Source organism: Juglans microcarpa x Juglans regia, chromosome 4S (genome assembly GCF_004785595.1).
Source record: "Juglans microcarpa x Juglans regia isolate MS1-56 chromosome 4S, Jm3101_v1.0, whole genome shotgun sequence".
In the NCBI taxonomy this organism is placed as follows: domain Eukaryota; kingdom Viridiplantae; phylum Streptophyta; class Magnoliopsida; order Fagales; family Juglandaceae; genus Juglans; species Juglans microcarpa x Juglans regia.
Window position 1 is genome coordinate 1,881,533 of NC_054601.1, and position 14,056 is coordinate 1,895,588.

The window sequence follows — 14,056 nt, forward strand, 5'->3', positions numbered from 1 at the left end:
CAATTTTTTTTTAATAATAAATCATATTTTTTTTAAAAATATATACAAAAATTTATATATTTTAAAACTGTATCAGATAATATTTGTCTAATTAACCGTATTATTAGTTAGAGTATAAATGGTGGTTCGATGAATTTCCGCCTTTAATAAGCGTTTATGCTGAGATACTATTTTGATGAACGATGACGTGGTATGTAGTCCATTGATGACTTTCTGTATATTTATGATCAGTTTCCTATAAATAATCCTTTTTATTATAAATAATTAATTATAAATATTCATTTTTAATTATTGTTATTGAAAAAAATCGTGCGATGATTAAACATACTAACTTATAAATAGGAATTTTTTTAATTAAAAAAGTAGGCAAAAATTATACATTTCAAAACTAAATCAAACGTTACTATCTGAATATATTATGGCAGTCCGTGCATGGCAAGTTTGAGAGTGAAATGAGAATTTTATATTTTGTTTGAGAGTTTAAAATATTATATTTTAATATTATTATTATTTTAAAATTTAAAAAAATTAAATTATTTATTATATTTTATATAAAAATTAAAAAAATATACAATAATAAAATAAAAATTTTATATTTCATCTCAACCCCAACCAGCAAACGTTTCAACTAACTACTGAAACGTGAAAGCTTGCTAGACTGGTAGAACAAAATAAAAGGAAAAAGATCAAGAAATCACCCAACTTTTTGCAGGCATTTTCACGTTTTCTACCGGTCTTTGCATTTATTTGACGTTTTCTTCGAAGCATTTCCAACCCCCCCCCCCCCCCCAAAAAAAAAAAAATCTGATCGTATATTTTTTGTGGATGAGATTTGGGTGAGTCACATATATGTTTCTCGTTTGAGTATGGGCGCCCATCGACTCAAGAAAACTTTTCTAAATCCATCTCATTAAGTTATTATAATTTTTTTTAAATTTTTATATAAAATAAAATAAATAATTTAATTTTTTTAAATTTTAAAATAAAAATAATATTAAAAAAATATATTTTAATAATATTTTATTTAAATTTTGAACTTTAATTTCAATTTAATTCATTTAATCTCATATACAAAAATAAACGAGAAGTTAAACTTTAAATTTTTGCAAATCAGTAATTCGGGCAAATGTTATTTATCACAATTTTTATAATTATTTTTCAACGTAACATCAAATAAATAAATAAATTATTTCTCATTATTTACTTGTTTGATGTCGGAATATTGAGAAAATAATAAATAAAATTTTTCATTTTTTAACTATCGTTCTCCCGAATAATTATAGCATCTCTATCACCAAAAGAGGCATGATCCTTGGAAGAAAACCCAAAAAATTTAAAACATTAGTTTAAGAAAATAGCATTAATACAGTTTTCGGTTGCAATTATATAATAGTCTTGCTCAATTAAAAAGCATCCAACTAGATATCTATCTACACGCTCTTTAGACCAAATATAAGAAACAGCAAACAGCAAAGGACACTCATTATGTATGGCCCTAACTCCTAACACCAAACCCTAGCAATTCCTCAAAGCGTATCAACCACATTGAGTTGACTTGTAGTGAAACTCGTCGATGGTGGAGTATATCAAACCCTCCTCTTCAAGAGACCTAATAGATTCCCTGGAATAAAAGAGTAGGAAATAACATATTCATCAGGGGAAAAACTTGTGAAATTGTTCAAGATATAGAGACGGGGTGAGAGATTGATTACATGATCTTCTCCACAGGAATTTTTAGCTGCCGTGAAAGTTCATCCCTATGTACCCCCTTTTCCTGTCCACTGCATAATGCATTCATTAGCAGATGCAAAAACCAAAAAAAAACCTCATTAGTGAGATGCATATTGCAGTAGCCATCTTAGTAAAATGAGCAAAAGTAAGCAAACAGAAATATGATTTGAAAAAGAATCTGGCATAATTTAACGACTCACATGCTTGCAGGCTGCTGCAAATAATCAAGGACCAATTGATCACAGCTCTTGACCCCATCAATATTGCTGGATTGCCCAGAGAACTACAGAAGATAGAACTAGAATGTTATCCCAAACATGACCCGAACGAGGATACCTAAGAAAGAGAACTTCCATTCACATCATACTTGACTAGATGGGGCTGTCTGATATCCACTTGATGCACTCTTCACTGAAGGACTGAGAGATGTATCCACTGGCTGCGTCTGGGTTGGGGTAACTCCTTGCAGCTTCGGCGAAAACAGAATGCACACATCATCAATAGACAAATTAAAATATATAGACATCATGAGTCTATGCTAAAGACAATGAATGAACCTCTAAACCATAACATTAAGCAATGTCTAAATTTAATTTTGGTGTGCCCGCAAATTGAAGCCCCTTGGCATAACTTGCAAATAGGAGTTCCATATCAATTTTGAAGCTACAGTTAAATAATTTTAATAACTTTCAGTTGAATGGATATTACGTTATGACATCCACAACCACATAATGTATTAAATTACGGGAATAGCTGCTATTCCTATCATTCTTAGAGGGCGAAACAATTGTAGCATATGCAAGGGATCAGGTACATGATGAATGCAACCACCACAGGCATGAAATAGAGCATTGACTACCATTACCTGTGATTTGGACTGCAAGTAGTTATGTATGCAGTCAATAAAATGGAAGGTAACCTCATCGAAGTTTGTTACAGGCCTGAAAGGCAACAAAATTATCATAATTTACCAAATTTAAAAGCATCTCAGCTACCTACTCCTATCAAGTCGTGGTCCATGTTCAAATTACGGAACCACGATGTCATGAGAAAAATAATCCCTTACAGAGGAAAATTCATCGTAGAAGGTACCAAAAGTTGCCTCCAAAAGCTTAAAACCAAAAACCAAAAAGAAATTGGTAGACAAAATATACTTCCCAGCCATACCTGACAGAGAAAGCAACTAATTGCTTAACGCCTTTAAAGCTTTTCAAGTGTCCATTAACACGAACATACATTCCATCTCTGTTAAATTATGAATCATAGAAATAATCAAACTTTCTTGGCATTATGACATCTCATTACAACAACCGGTAGAAGACAGAGAACTTACAGTATTTCCTCCATTTCTATTGTGTCAAAATTCTCATTCATCCTATAAAATAATTAAATATAGAATAAGACTTGTTTTTCAGTGTAGAGTAGATTTGGAATTAAGAATAGCATCAACTGAAAAATAAAAGGCAATAATATAAGGAGCCATTTTTAAAAAATGCTCCTTTAGTTTCTGCTATCAAATATTGCACTGATGTGAAATCTAAGGAGCCAAGATAAAACATAAACACAGCATCACACTTCGTGTAGTCTTGTCAAAATGAAGATATTACCATCTTCTACATCCAATCCGTCCTGTTCCATCGTCAATACTGAAACCAATATCCGTGTTCCTTCCAGCTTTATCAAACACCATCCCAACCACCGTGACCTAAAACCAACAAGATTTAAGAATTGGCCATAGCAAAGAGAACATGGACAACACAGGCACTGCTTCAACAGAAACTGGTCCCCATAAAAAGTAAGAAAAAGTTTTCGAATCTCAATTCATATTTCGTTTATGAATATAAACAAAACTGGAATTGGAAGAATTCTGGATGATGGATCCAGAGTAAAGTATCTCATTTATATAGACAGACTGTATACAAGGTAAGTGTAAAAAATATAAACTACAAATCAAACGCCTATAATTATGGACAAGATACAAGGATGACCGTTGCACTGATTTCTCCTAAATACAAGGGTCAAGGTTTCCATATCAGTTGGCAAATTATTATCCCTGAGAATCAGGGACAGTTGTGTCTTGAGAGATTTCCTTATCACGCCCCTGCAAACTCAACGGGGAGAGAACCACATTGAGTTTGCCTCGCATGATTGAGAATTTGGATGAGACTAAGGGCTTCATAAGACCGTCAGCTAGTTGATCACAGCTTGAGATGAAACGGACTTCAAGTGACTTTTGTTGGACCTTCTCCCGATTGAAGTGATAATCAATTTCCACATGTTTAGTGCGGATATGGAAAACGGGATTCGCCGAGAGATAAGTTGCCCCTATGTTATCACACCAAACAACCGGTTTGAGGAAATTAAAACATGAAGCTCACGTAATAGGGACTGAAGCCAAAGTGACTCAGTTGTTGCATGAGCAACGACTCTGTATTCTGCTTCCGTACTAGAGCGGGCAACTATCAACTACTTTTTCAAGCTCCACGAAATCAAGTCGGAATCAAAGTAGATGCAATAGCCAGATGTTGAGTGGCGGTCATTAGGGCAACCGGCCCAATCGGCGTCACAATAAATGGAGAGCCGGGTGGATGAGTCAGGTCGAATTTGTAGACTAAAATTGATGGAGAATTTTAGATAGTGGAGGATTCGCTTCACAGCCAACCAATGAATCTCAGTAGGTTTGTGCATGAACTGACAAACTTTATTGACTGCAGAGAAGATGTTCGGCCGAGTCAATGATAAGTATTGTAGCGCACCAACCACGTTGCGATATTGTGAAGGATCGACACAGGGAGCACCATCAAACAGAGAGAGCTGCTGCGAGGATGACATTGGTAACAACACGGGCTTTGCTTCTATCATATTTGTGCACTTGAGAATATTATAAATATACTGTCTTTGGGAGAGGAAAAGACTAGAAGAGGTCTTGGAGGCTTTAATACCCAAGAAGAAGCTTATGGGGCCTAAGTCCTTTACGGCAAACTCACTACTCAAATTTTGAATAAGGCGAGAGGTGGCCTGTGAACTGGAGCCTGTGATGACAACATCGTCCATGTAGACGAGTAGAAACAACTTAACCGAGTCTACGGTATAGATGAAAAAAAACGTGTCTGAGCCTGAAGTGATGAAGCCCAAGGTAAGAAGATAATCACTAAATCATGAATACTAGGCACAAGGTGCCTATTTCATACCGTAAAGAGCTTTATGAAGCTTGCATACGTGAGTTGGAAAGTTGGAGTCTACGTAGCCAACTGGTTGATGCATGTAAACGTCTTCAGCTAGCAACCCGTGAAGGAATGCATTTTGGATGTCAATCTGATGAATTTCCCAATTGTGAGACACGACAATGCTGAGAACTAATAAGATTGTTAGAGGCTTGACAATCGGGCTGAAGGTGTCATCAAAGTCAATACCTTGTTGTTGATGGTATCCCTAAGCCACTAGTTGGGCCTTATGTTTGTCAAGAGTCCCGTCAAACTTCTTAGTTTTAAAAACCCACATAGAGCCAACAACATTCATGTCGGAACGAGCAGGAACCAACGACCAGGTGCCATTTTTCATCAGAGCAGAGAACTCATCATCCATTGCAAACCTCCATTCAACCTATTTGCTAGCTTCAATATAACTAGAAGCAACTTCAGGCACAGAACACACAGTGAGTAAAGCTTTTGGGAGAGGGTAATGAGTAAAGCTTTTGGGAGAGGGTAACGAACTGTACCATAGGTGAAAGATTTTGGCTTGACAATGTGATTCTGAGATCGAGTCCTCATTTGGTGAAGGCGAGCCGCGGAGGCTTCAATTGCAACAACAAGAGCAGAAGGATCAGGGACAATTGTAGGAGTTATAGATGGAGAGGAGCAGAGAGTTGTAGATGCAAAGGGCAAGTCAAAGATCAGGAGGAGAAGATACAGTGGCATCATCTGGGAAGAGAGTTGGAGTAGTTTCTGTGTAAGGGCCCGACTGGTGGTTAACGAGAAAAGGCAAGTAAGCCATGTCTTCTTGAGATGAATAGGGCTAAGGAGGTTTAGGTGTTTGTTAAGAAAAAGGGAATACGTGTTCATCAAAGACCATGTGTCGAGACACAACAATTTTGCCTGTGGATGGATTAAAACATTTGTATCCTCTATGCATGTTGCTGAGGCCCAGAAATACACATTGTTTCAAACATAAATCAAGCTTATGATGCTTAAAGGGGTGGAAAAAGGGGTAGCACGCACAACCGAAAACACGCATAAGTGAAAAATCTGGATCACGACCAAACAATTATTGGAGAGGTGTTGTATTAAGGGGAGTTGTAAGAAGTCTATTAATGAGATATGTGGCCATTAAAAAAGCATAATCCCAGAATGAAAAAGGAACCGAACTATGAGAGAGAAGTAACAAACAAGTTTCAACAATATGACGGTGTTTCCGTTCAACGGAACCTTTTTGTTGAGACGTGTGAGGGCAAGAGACCCGATGTTAGATACCAGTTGCCTCAAAATAGTTATGAAAAGAACGATATTCACCTCCCCAATCAGTTTGTATAGACTTGATTTTACAATTAAATTGTCGTTCAACAAGTTTCTGAAATGAACAAAACACTTTGTAAACATCAAATTTCTGTGGGATAGGATAAAGCCAAATGTATTTGCTGTAATGATCAAAGAAAGACACATAAAATTTATTTCCACTAATTGACATAACGGGAGATAGACCCTAAACATTTGAGAAAATAAGTTCAAGAGGAGAGGTAAAAGAAGTAGAAACAAGAAATGGAAGTCTGTGAAATTTTCCCTGTTGACAGCTAGAACAAATGTCAGGAGCTTTATTTGTTGAAACTGGAAGAGAGAACTAAGAAACAAGACGCCAAACAATTTGGTATGACGAATGTCCCATTTGAAAGTGCCACATTTCAAAAGGAACACGTTGACAAGTAAAGGATTATGGTTGAGAAGAAGAGACATCGAAAGGGAAGGGATAGAGACCATCCTTAGTCTTGTCGTGCAATAGAATTCTACCGCTGATTTCGTCCTTCATCAAAAAATAAAAAGAGTGGAACTCATTAAAAACATGATTGTCATTAGTAAATTGACTAACATAAATGAGATTTTTCTGAATGTGAGGAACATGTAAAAGGTGCAGTAAATAAAATGAGTGTGAAGAAGAACGTAATTTGCAGGAACCAATGTTTTGTATTTCTAAACCTGCCCCATCGCCAACTTGTATCTGGTCACTGCCTATATAAGGTTTAGAGTGAATATTGAGATTCTAAAACTCATTAGTGAGATGATTGGTAGACCTGATGTTAGGATACCAATTTGCATCAAAAATGGATTGCTGATTAGTTAAGTACACCGCCATGGTGGGATGGGTTCCTTGATAAGCCTGATCAAAGCAATGGTAACACTAAATGGCAGTATGTCCTGTTTTAATACAGACTTGACAGAGTGGTCAAGAGGAGTCTTGTTGGCCATGTCCACCTTTGTCGCGTCCAGTTCGTCCTCGTCCCCGAAAATTGTTTTGCTGATAAGGTTGCTGAGGAGGATGTTGATGAGTCGAATATTGCTGATGTGGAGAATATGATAGATGTTGGGAAAAATGTTTGCCTCCTCAAGGTCAAGAGCCTTCAGAGCGTGTAGCAGCATTAACTAATCCAATAGTTGCTTCAAGAGTAGAGTTGTGGTGTTCCAACCGCAACTCAAAATTTAGAAGATGGCTGAATAGATCTTCTCCACTCATTGGGTCAGACCGAGTGATGATAGCAATGATAATTGCATCATAGGTGGAGTCGAGGCCACCAAGTAGATAGGATTGAAATTCATGAGGCAGCAATGGCTCACCAATAGCGGCTAAAGTGTCTGCACGAGTATTGATCTTCTAAAAATAATCAAAGATGGATTGATTTCCTTTCTTCATGACAGAGAGGGATTGTCTGGTTTGCATGGCACGAGCACAGGAATGAGAGGAGAAAATAGTCTCCAAGGCGACCCACACTTCTCTGGAGGTGGAGATTCCCACCATTTGAGCTAGAATATTTTCAGACAAAGAGGAGACCAGTGTGCTTAGCACCACTTGATCTTGATCAAACCAGACAGAGTAATTAGGATTGGGAATTTCTTAAGAGGCAGTAGTAGACGTTTCTGCCGCAGGGTTGGTTATATGAGTGGATGGCTGGATTATGGAACCATCGACAAAGCCGAAAAGCCTTTGCCCACGTAAGTAAGGTTCAATTTGAGCTTTCCACAATAGATAATTGTCTTTGGTAAGTTTAATGGTAACAAGGCTGTGAATACTGGCAGGAGTCACTGGAGTGGAAGCCATTTGGAAAAAAAAGACAGAGGTCACGTTATAGCTCTGACACCATATAAACAAAACTGGAATTGGAAGAATTCTGGATGATGGATCCAGAGTAAAGTATCTCATTTATATAGCCAGACTGTATACAAGGTAAGTGTAAAAAATATAAACTACAAATCAAACGCCTATAATTATGGACAAGATACAAGGATGACCGCTGCACTGATTTCTCCTAAATACAGGGGTCAAGGTTTCCATATCAGTTGGCAAATTATTATCCCTGAGAATCAGGGACAGTTGTATCTTGAGAGATTTCCTTAACAATGAAGCCTACGTAAATTAGATCTAAGAGATATGTTAACAGAAGAAAGTGAAACTTTTTCATGCAAAATTCGTAGTAGATTACTCAAACCCTCTATGTGCTTGCTGAGAGAAGCTGCGGAAGACAAAAACATAATTTGAGAAATCATATGACAAAAAGTAAACGCTTAACGCAAAATTTGGCGGTAGCAAGGTTTACTACTTCACTTAGTGCACTTTTCTGGAACGAAACAGAACAATGAAATGTGCTCGATTGAAAGAGAGAGGTAGAAAGCGGGAAATGAATAGTACATTTGCAACGTCCACGCCGTTGATTACAAAATTTGATTTTTCATCGCCATACTGAGAAGCTTCACTTATTTGCTTCACTGTCACTGGAACCAAGCCCTGAGTTTCGCGACTCTGCAACACAAAGATAGAGCAAAACATAACCCCGTTTGGCTGGCAAGAAAACAAAACGATGTAGACTAATGTTTCATGATGCTTTAGTTTCCTGAAAACCAAATAACTTTTTGGATATAAAATAACATTTGAAAAATGAGAGCTCGTTTATTCTCAGAAATCAAACGCTCAATCAGGCAGAAACCTCCAACGGACTTAATTAAAAAAAAAAATACTGGTATCGAACTAGGATTTGGATCCCTTGAGTTCCGGCCATTCTAGGATCTAAATCCGTCGAACTATTGGTCTGAGAGTACAAAACAACATAAACGAAAACGCTTCCTTATTTTATTGTTTTCATTACCCCAAGTAATGAAAGTCATATTTAGCTGGCTTGACTATAATTTGATTTTCTACTTTTCAACCCACTCTATCATTTTATTACATGTTCCGGGCAGCCAAACGGAAAATTAAGAGAGATGACTTACTTTTGCCGACGAGAACGGCGAATCAGTTGGCTGAGATTGCTGAGAGAGAATGGATCCGCCGCCGGGAAAGGCAGATACGGCGTCGAACTGGCTACTGGAGAACATCATTCAAACTCGAGCGAGAGAGAATGTGTGGGAGGTGGGACGCGGGGAGAGGGGAGGGGTTAATACTCATAATCTCATAATAGAAACAATTCGAGGGCTTTATTAGAGTCTCCCGCCAATATTTCTTCACTTTTCCCGCCCGTTGGAGGTGACGACTTACGTGTCTTCCTGCTTGGAATACGATTTATTTAGTAGATTATTTTATCACTAGAATTTGTCATAAAATATCAACAAATTATCTAATACGAGGAGAAATTTCAATAAAACCATACAATATTGATTGTAATATTTACATATATTAGATGAGAAATCATGACTTCTTGTATTATTGACTGAATATCTTTTTTTAGGTCTCATTTGAATTTGAAAAGTGTTTCACCTCATCTTATTATTACAATTTTTTTAAATTTTTACACAAAATATAATAAACAATTCAACATTTTCAAATCTCAAAATAATATTATTATTAAAAAATAATATTCTAACAATATTTTTTTTAACTTTCATCTTTTATTTAAAATCATCTCATCTTATCTCTAAATCCAAACCCGTCCTTAATATATTTACTAACTTATTAAAAGTAATCATCAATCTTTTAGAATATCAACTATTTAACTCGATTGCAATATGCTTTCTAGTTTATTTTGTATGTTTATATTTATTTTAATTTAATTTTAAGATCCGAACAAAAACTTTAAAAGATATAAATTACACTCAAATAATATACAATAAAAGCATTCTGAAGATATGATTCAAGGTGTGCTTCCTTAAATGTAAGAATATGTAATTATGCTGAGATTTAAAATTATTTAGCCTGCTGCATGTAAATGTACAAAAATTATAAGAGTGTATTTTTTGTTAGAATGTAGTGTAAAAATAGTTTTTACACGCTTCGAATTCGATCATACGGCACCACGTCATAGTTCTATCAATTATACAATCAAATATATCACATCAAATTAAATTATTTTAAAAATAAATTTCTAAAATCTTAAAACATAAACTCAAAATTCTTAAAAACTCTAATATTAATTAGTTTTAAAATAAAATTTAGTTACTATACGACCATTAGCTTAGAGCTCATTGAAATTGGCTGGAATTTAGTGGCAGGTTGTTGGGAAGCTCAATTATCTACCCTTAAACATGGGAGGCAATAATTGTTAGGAGGTTTAACTTTTGTATTTTCAGCCTCCTCAAAAAATAAAAAACAACAAGTAATTGGAGAATTAATGTGATTTTTTTTTTTTTATAACCAGATAATCATTCATTGAAATTAAATAAAGTTAATACAAATATTAATCTTATTGAGCCAAATAACTTGACTTACAAAAGAAGGACAAAATCCCACCACATCTCAATATCATTGACACCCTCATGCATGTCTTGCCAACAGATGAGCAGCCATATTACCCAGTCGATTCACATGCAAGACTTGAATTTCTTGAAGTAGAAATTCAAAATTTGTTAGAAACTCAGATAGATTATTCAAAACATTAACAAGTATTAAACAATATGTTTCTAACAATAATTTTGGAACTTCCCATTGTGCACATAATTGAAGACCCCTTAACAAAGTCATTGCCTTAATAAATTATGCAAAAGAAACTTCCCTCTCCACTTTGCTACAAGCCACTAAGACATCTCCTTTATGATTTCTAAGAATCACTCTAACTCGTTGATTGTTGACCCAAGAAGGCAGCCTCATCCACATTCAACTTCATAAATCCTATAGGAGGTGATTTCCAGCACACAATTTTGTTTATATCCTTATGATAAACATAAAAAATTTATAAATGTTTATGCTCTAACTGTAAAGAAATAGCATAATTAACCACTACTTGATTTTGCAAAGAAACATGCTAATAAATGAATTTATTCCTTCTATACCAAAGACCTCAAGCAATACATATAAATATGTTCAAAGCCTCCTCAAAGCCTCTATCCCAAGCCGAATTAGCCAAATCTAAAAAAGATAGTTCAACTTCCACAATTCCCAGATGAGGAAAAAATTCCAACCAAGTGTTTCTAACCTTTGAACATTAAAAAAGTGCATGAGCAGCATCTTCTCGATCTTGAGCACAAAAAACACATAAATCATCTTCTAAAACATGCTTCCTCTTCAAATTATGATAGGTTGCCAACTTCTCTTGGCAAGTTTTTCATGTGAAAATCTTCATTTTTTTTTGTAACTTCAACTGCCATAGACATTTCCAAAAAACTATTTCAGTTATTTCCCTTGAATGTTGCCCCACTGATTGAGTTTGACCCTGTTGTAACAATTTGTAAGCACTCTTAACTAAGTAGGATCACTCTTCTCATGTACCCAAAACCAAGCATCATCAGTACTTGTAAAAACATTTAACTTCATAATCTGCTTAGCAACATTTAGATTGAATAGAGCTCTCAAAACTTGCACATTCCACGTCCTAGTTTCCTCGTCTATTAATGATTGCACTCTCAAATCTTCATCAACCTCTTGATGTACATCATTTATAGTACAATATGGAATCCATGGGTCTTTAAAAACTCTAACAGACTTACCAGTCCCCACTCTCCACCTACATCCTCTATTTAAATATTTGACAGCTTCCCAAATCCCCTTACAAGCAAAAGATGACTTAAAACCAACTTTTGCTTCAAACAAACTATTATTAAGAAAGTACTTGCCTTATAAATTCTATGTAAAAGAGACTCCTCATTCCTTAAAAGTCTCCACCTTTTTTTGGCTAGAAGAGCCAAATTAAACAGTCTTAAATCCTTAAACCCCATCCATCCTCTAAACTTTGAAACATAAATCTTCTCCCAACTAACCCAATGTATTTTATTCCCCTTAGACTGATTTTTCCACATAAATTAGCCATCATCATCTCTAATTCATAAAACAAAGATCTAGGGAACAAAAAACAACTCATCGCATAAGTTGGTATAGATATTGAATCTATACAACTCTCCACCAACATCCTCCATTCCCCCTTGCGATAATAAATTTTCCTTCCACACTTGTAATTTCTACAACAACCTTTGTTTTATACCTGAAAAAACTTGCTTTTTAGACCTCCCACCATAGGTGGAAGGACCAAAAACTTCTCATACTATTGTGTAAAGCTACTGCCCCACAACTGCATAATCTCAATTTTCAAATCCTCCTTAACATTCCTACTAAACACCATGCAAGTCTTTTCTTTATTTATACATTGCCCTGATGTTTTCTCATATTTATTCAGTAAATAATGAATCTTTGCATTAGTAATCACATCAGCCTTACAAAAAATTACACTATTATCCGCAAACAGCAAATGATTTACTCTATGAGCTCCTCTACAAATATTAATACCTTCCACAACTTCCCTACTAACAGTTCTTTTTAATAAAGAAATAAGGCTTTTAGTATATAGAAAAAACAAGTAAGGAGGCAAATGATATTTCTGCCTAAGTCCTTTATTTGAGATTATAGAACCTTTTGGACAGCCATTTACAAGCACTGAAAAAAAAAATTGCTTCCACATACTGCATCACAATGCCAATTAGTCCTCTAGCAAAATCCAGTGCCTCCATCATTCTTTCCAAAAACACCTATTCCACTATGTCGTATGCCTTACTCATATCAAGTTTAAGAGATATACACCTTTCTTTTTATTCCTCTTATTCATAATAAAATGTAACAACTCATATGCTATTAACACATTATCATAAATTTGTCTACCAGGAACAAAAGTACACCGAGTTTCAGAAATAACATCAGGAAGAATTTTCTTTAGTCTATTTGCAATAACTTTAGATAAGATCTTGTAAATAACATTACAAAGACTAATTGATCTAAAACCCGCTACTTTAGAAAGAGATAGTTTCTTAAGAATTAAAGTGATAAAAATATGATTCAAATTCTTAGGAAATTCTCCAATATTCAAAGCAAAAAGCATTGAATCAGTAACATATTTACCTATTACATGCCAGTACTTATGAAAGAAAACTGGAGACATCACATTTAGTCCAGGAGCTTTTGAAGGATGCATTTATTTAAGTGTTATTTCCACTTCCTCAGCCACATAAGGTTTCAATAAATCCACATTCATCCCATCAGTCACTCTAGCATCAATCCCTGATATTACATCCTCCATCTCCACTTGATCTGCAATAGTAAATAAATTATGAAAATAACTAGTAATTAATTCATCCATTTGAGTTCCTTTTGCCCAATTTCTAGAATCATCTTGTAACTGCAAAATACTATTACGTTGAATTACTATTCCCTTCTCTAAGCCACATCACACGAGACCTCTGTTTTCACATTATTTCATCCCTCTCAAGCCACTTTTGAACCTCATCTCTTGCTTGATTATGCTCATCTAGAAAAAAGCAACTAGGATCATTTTCTAAAAGCAACTCCAGCCTTAACTTCGCACTAGAAAGTTCCTTCTGTACATGACCAAAATAATTTTTATTCCACATTCCCAGATCAACCTTACATGTAGAAATACAATCCATTACTTGACTAAGTGAATGTGAACCACCCACTTGACTCCAAGCCCTCTCAATAATAGAATTACACTCTCTCTCCCCCACCCACATGGCTTCAAACTTGAACAAATTTATACCCTTCTTCCTAATAAAATCTCCATCTGTATCCACCCATAAATGAATATGATCCGAGTAAGCTGCCACCCACGTTGAACCCTCATATGAGGAAACAGAACACACCACAAAGAATTAGCAAGGAAACAATCTAATCTTTCACTAATTAACCCATACCA

At 35.3% G+C, this 14,056-nt stretch overlaps 1 protein-coding gene across 1 annotated transcript; it reads right to left on the bottom strand.

The window, feature by feature from the left end:
* Positions 1-1,478: 1,478 nt before the first annotated feature.
* On the bottom strand, positions 1,479-9,429 carry LOC121261854 (replication protein A 32 kDa subunit A-like). Its single transcript, XM_041164257.1, has 10 exons — positions 9,201-9,429; positions 8,623-8,733; positions 3,339-3,436; positions 3,065-3,106; positions 2,899-2,976; positions 2,597-2,672; positions 2,099-2,200; positions 1,932-2,014; positions 1,713-1,781; positions 1,479-1,621 (listed from the first exon to the last, which is right to left on the bottom strand). The coding sequence occupies exons 1-10, from the start codon at positions 9,306-9,308 to the stop codon at positions 1,537-1,539; spliced, it is 852 nt and encodes a 283-aa protein (XP_041020191.1). The 5' UTR covers positions 9,309-9,429; the 3' UTR covers positions 1,479-1,536.
* Positions 9,430-14,056: the final 4,627 nt, after the last annotated feature.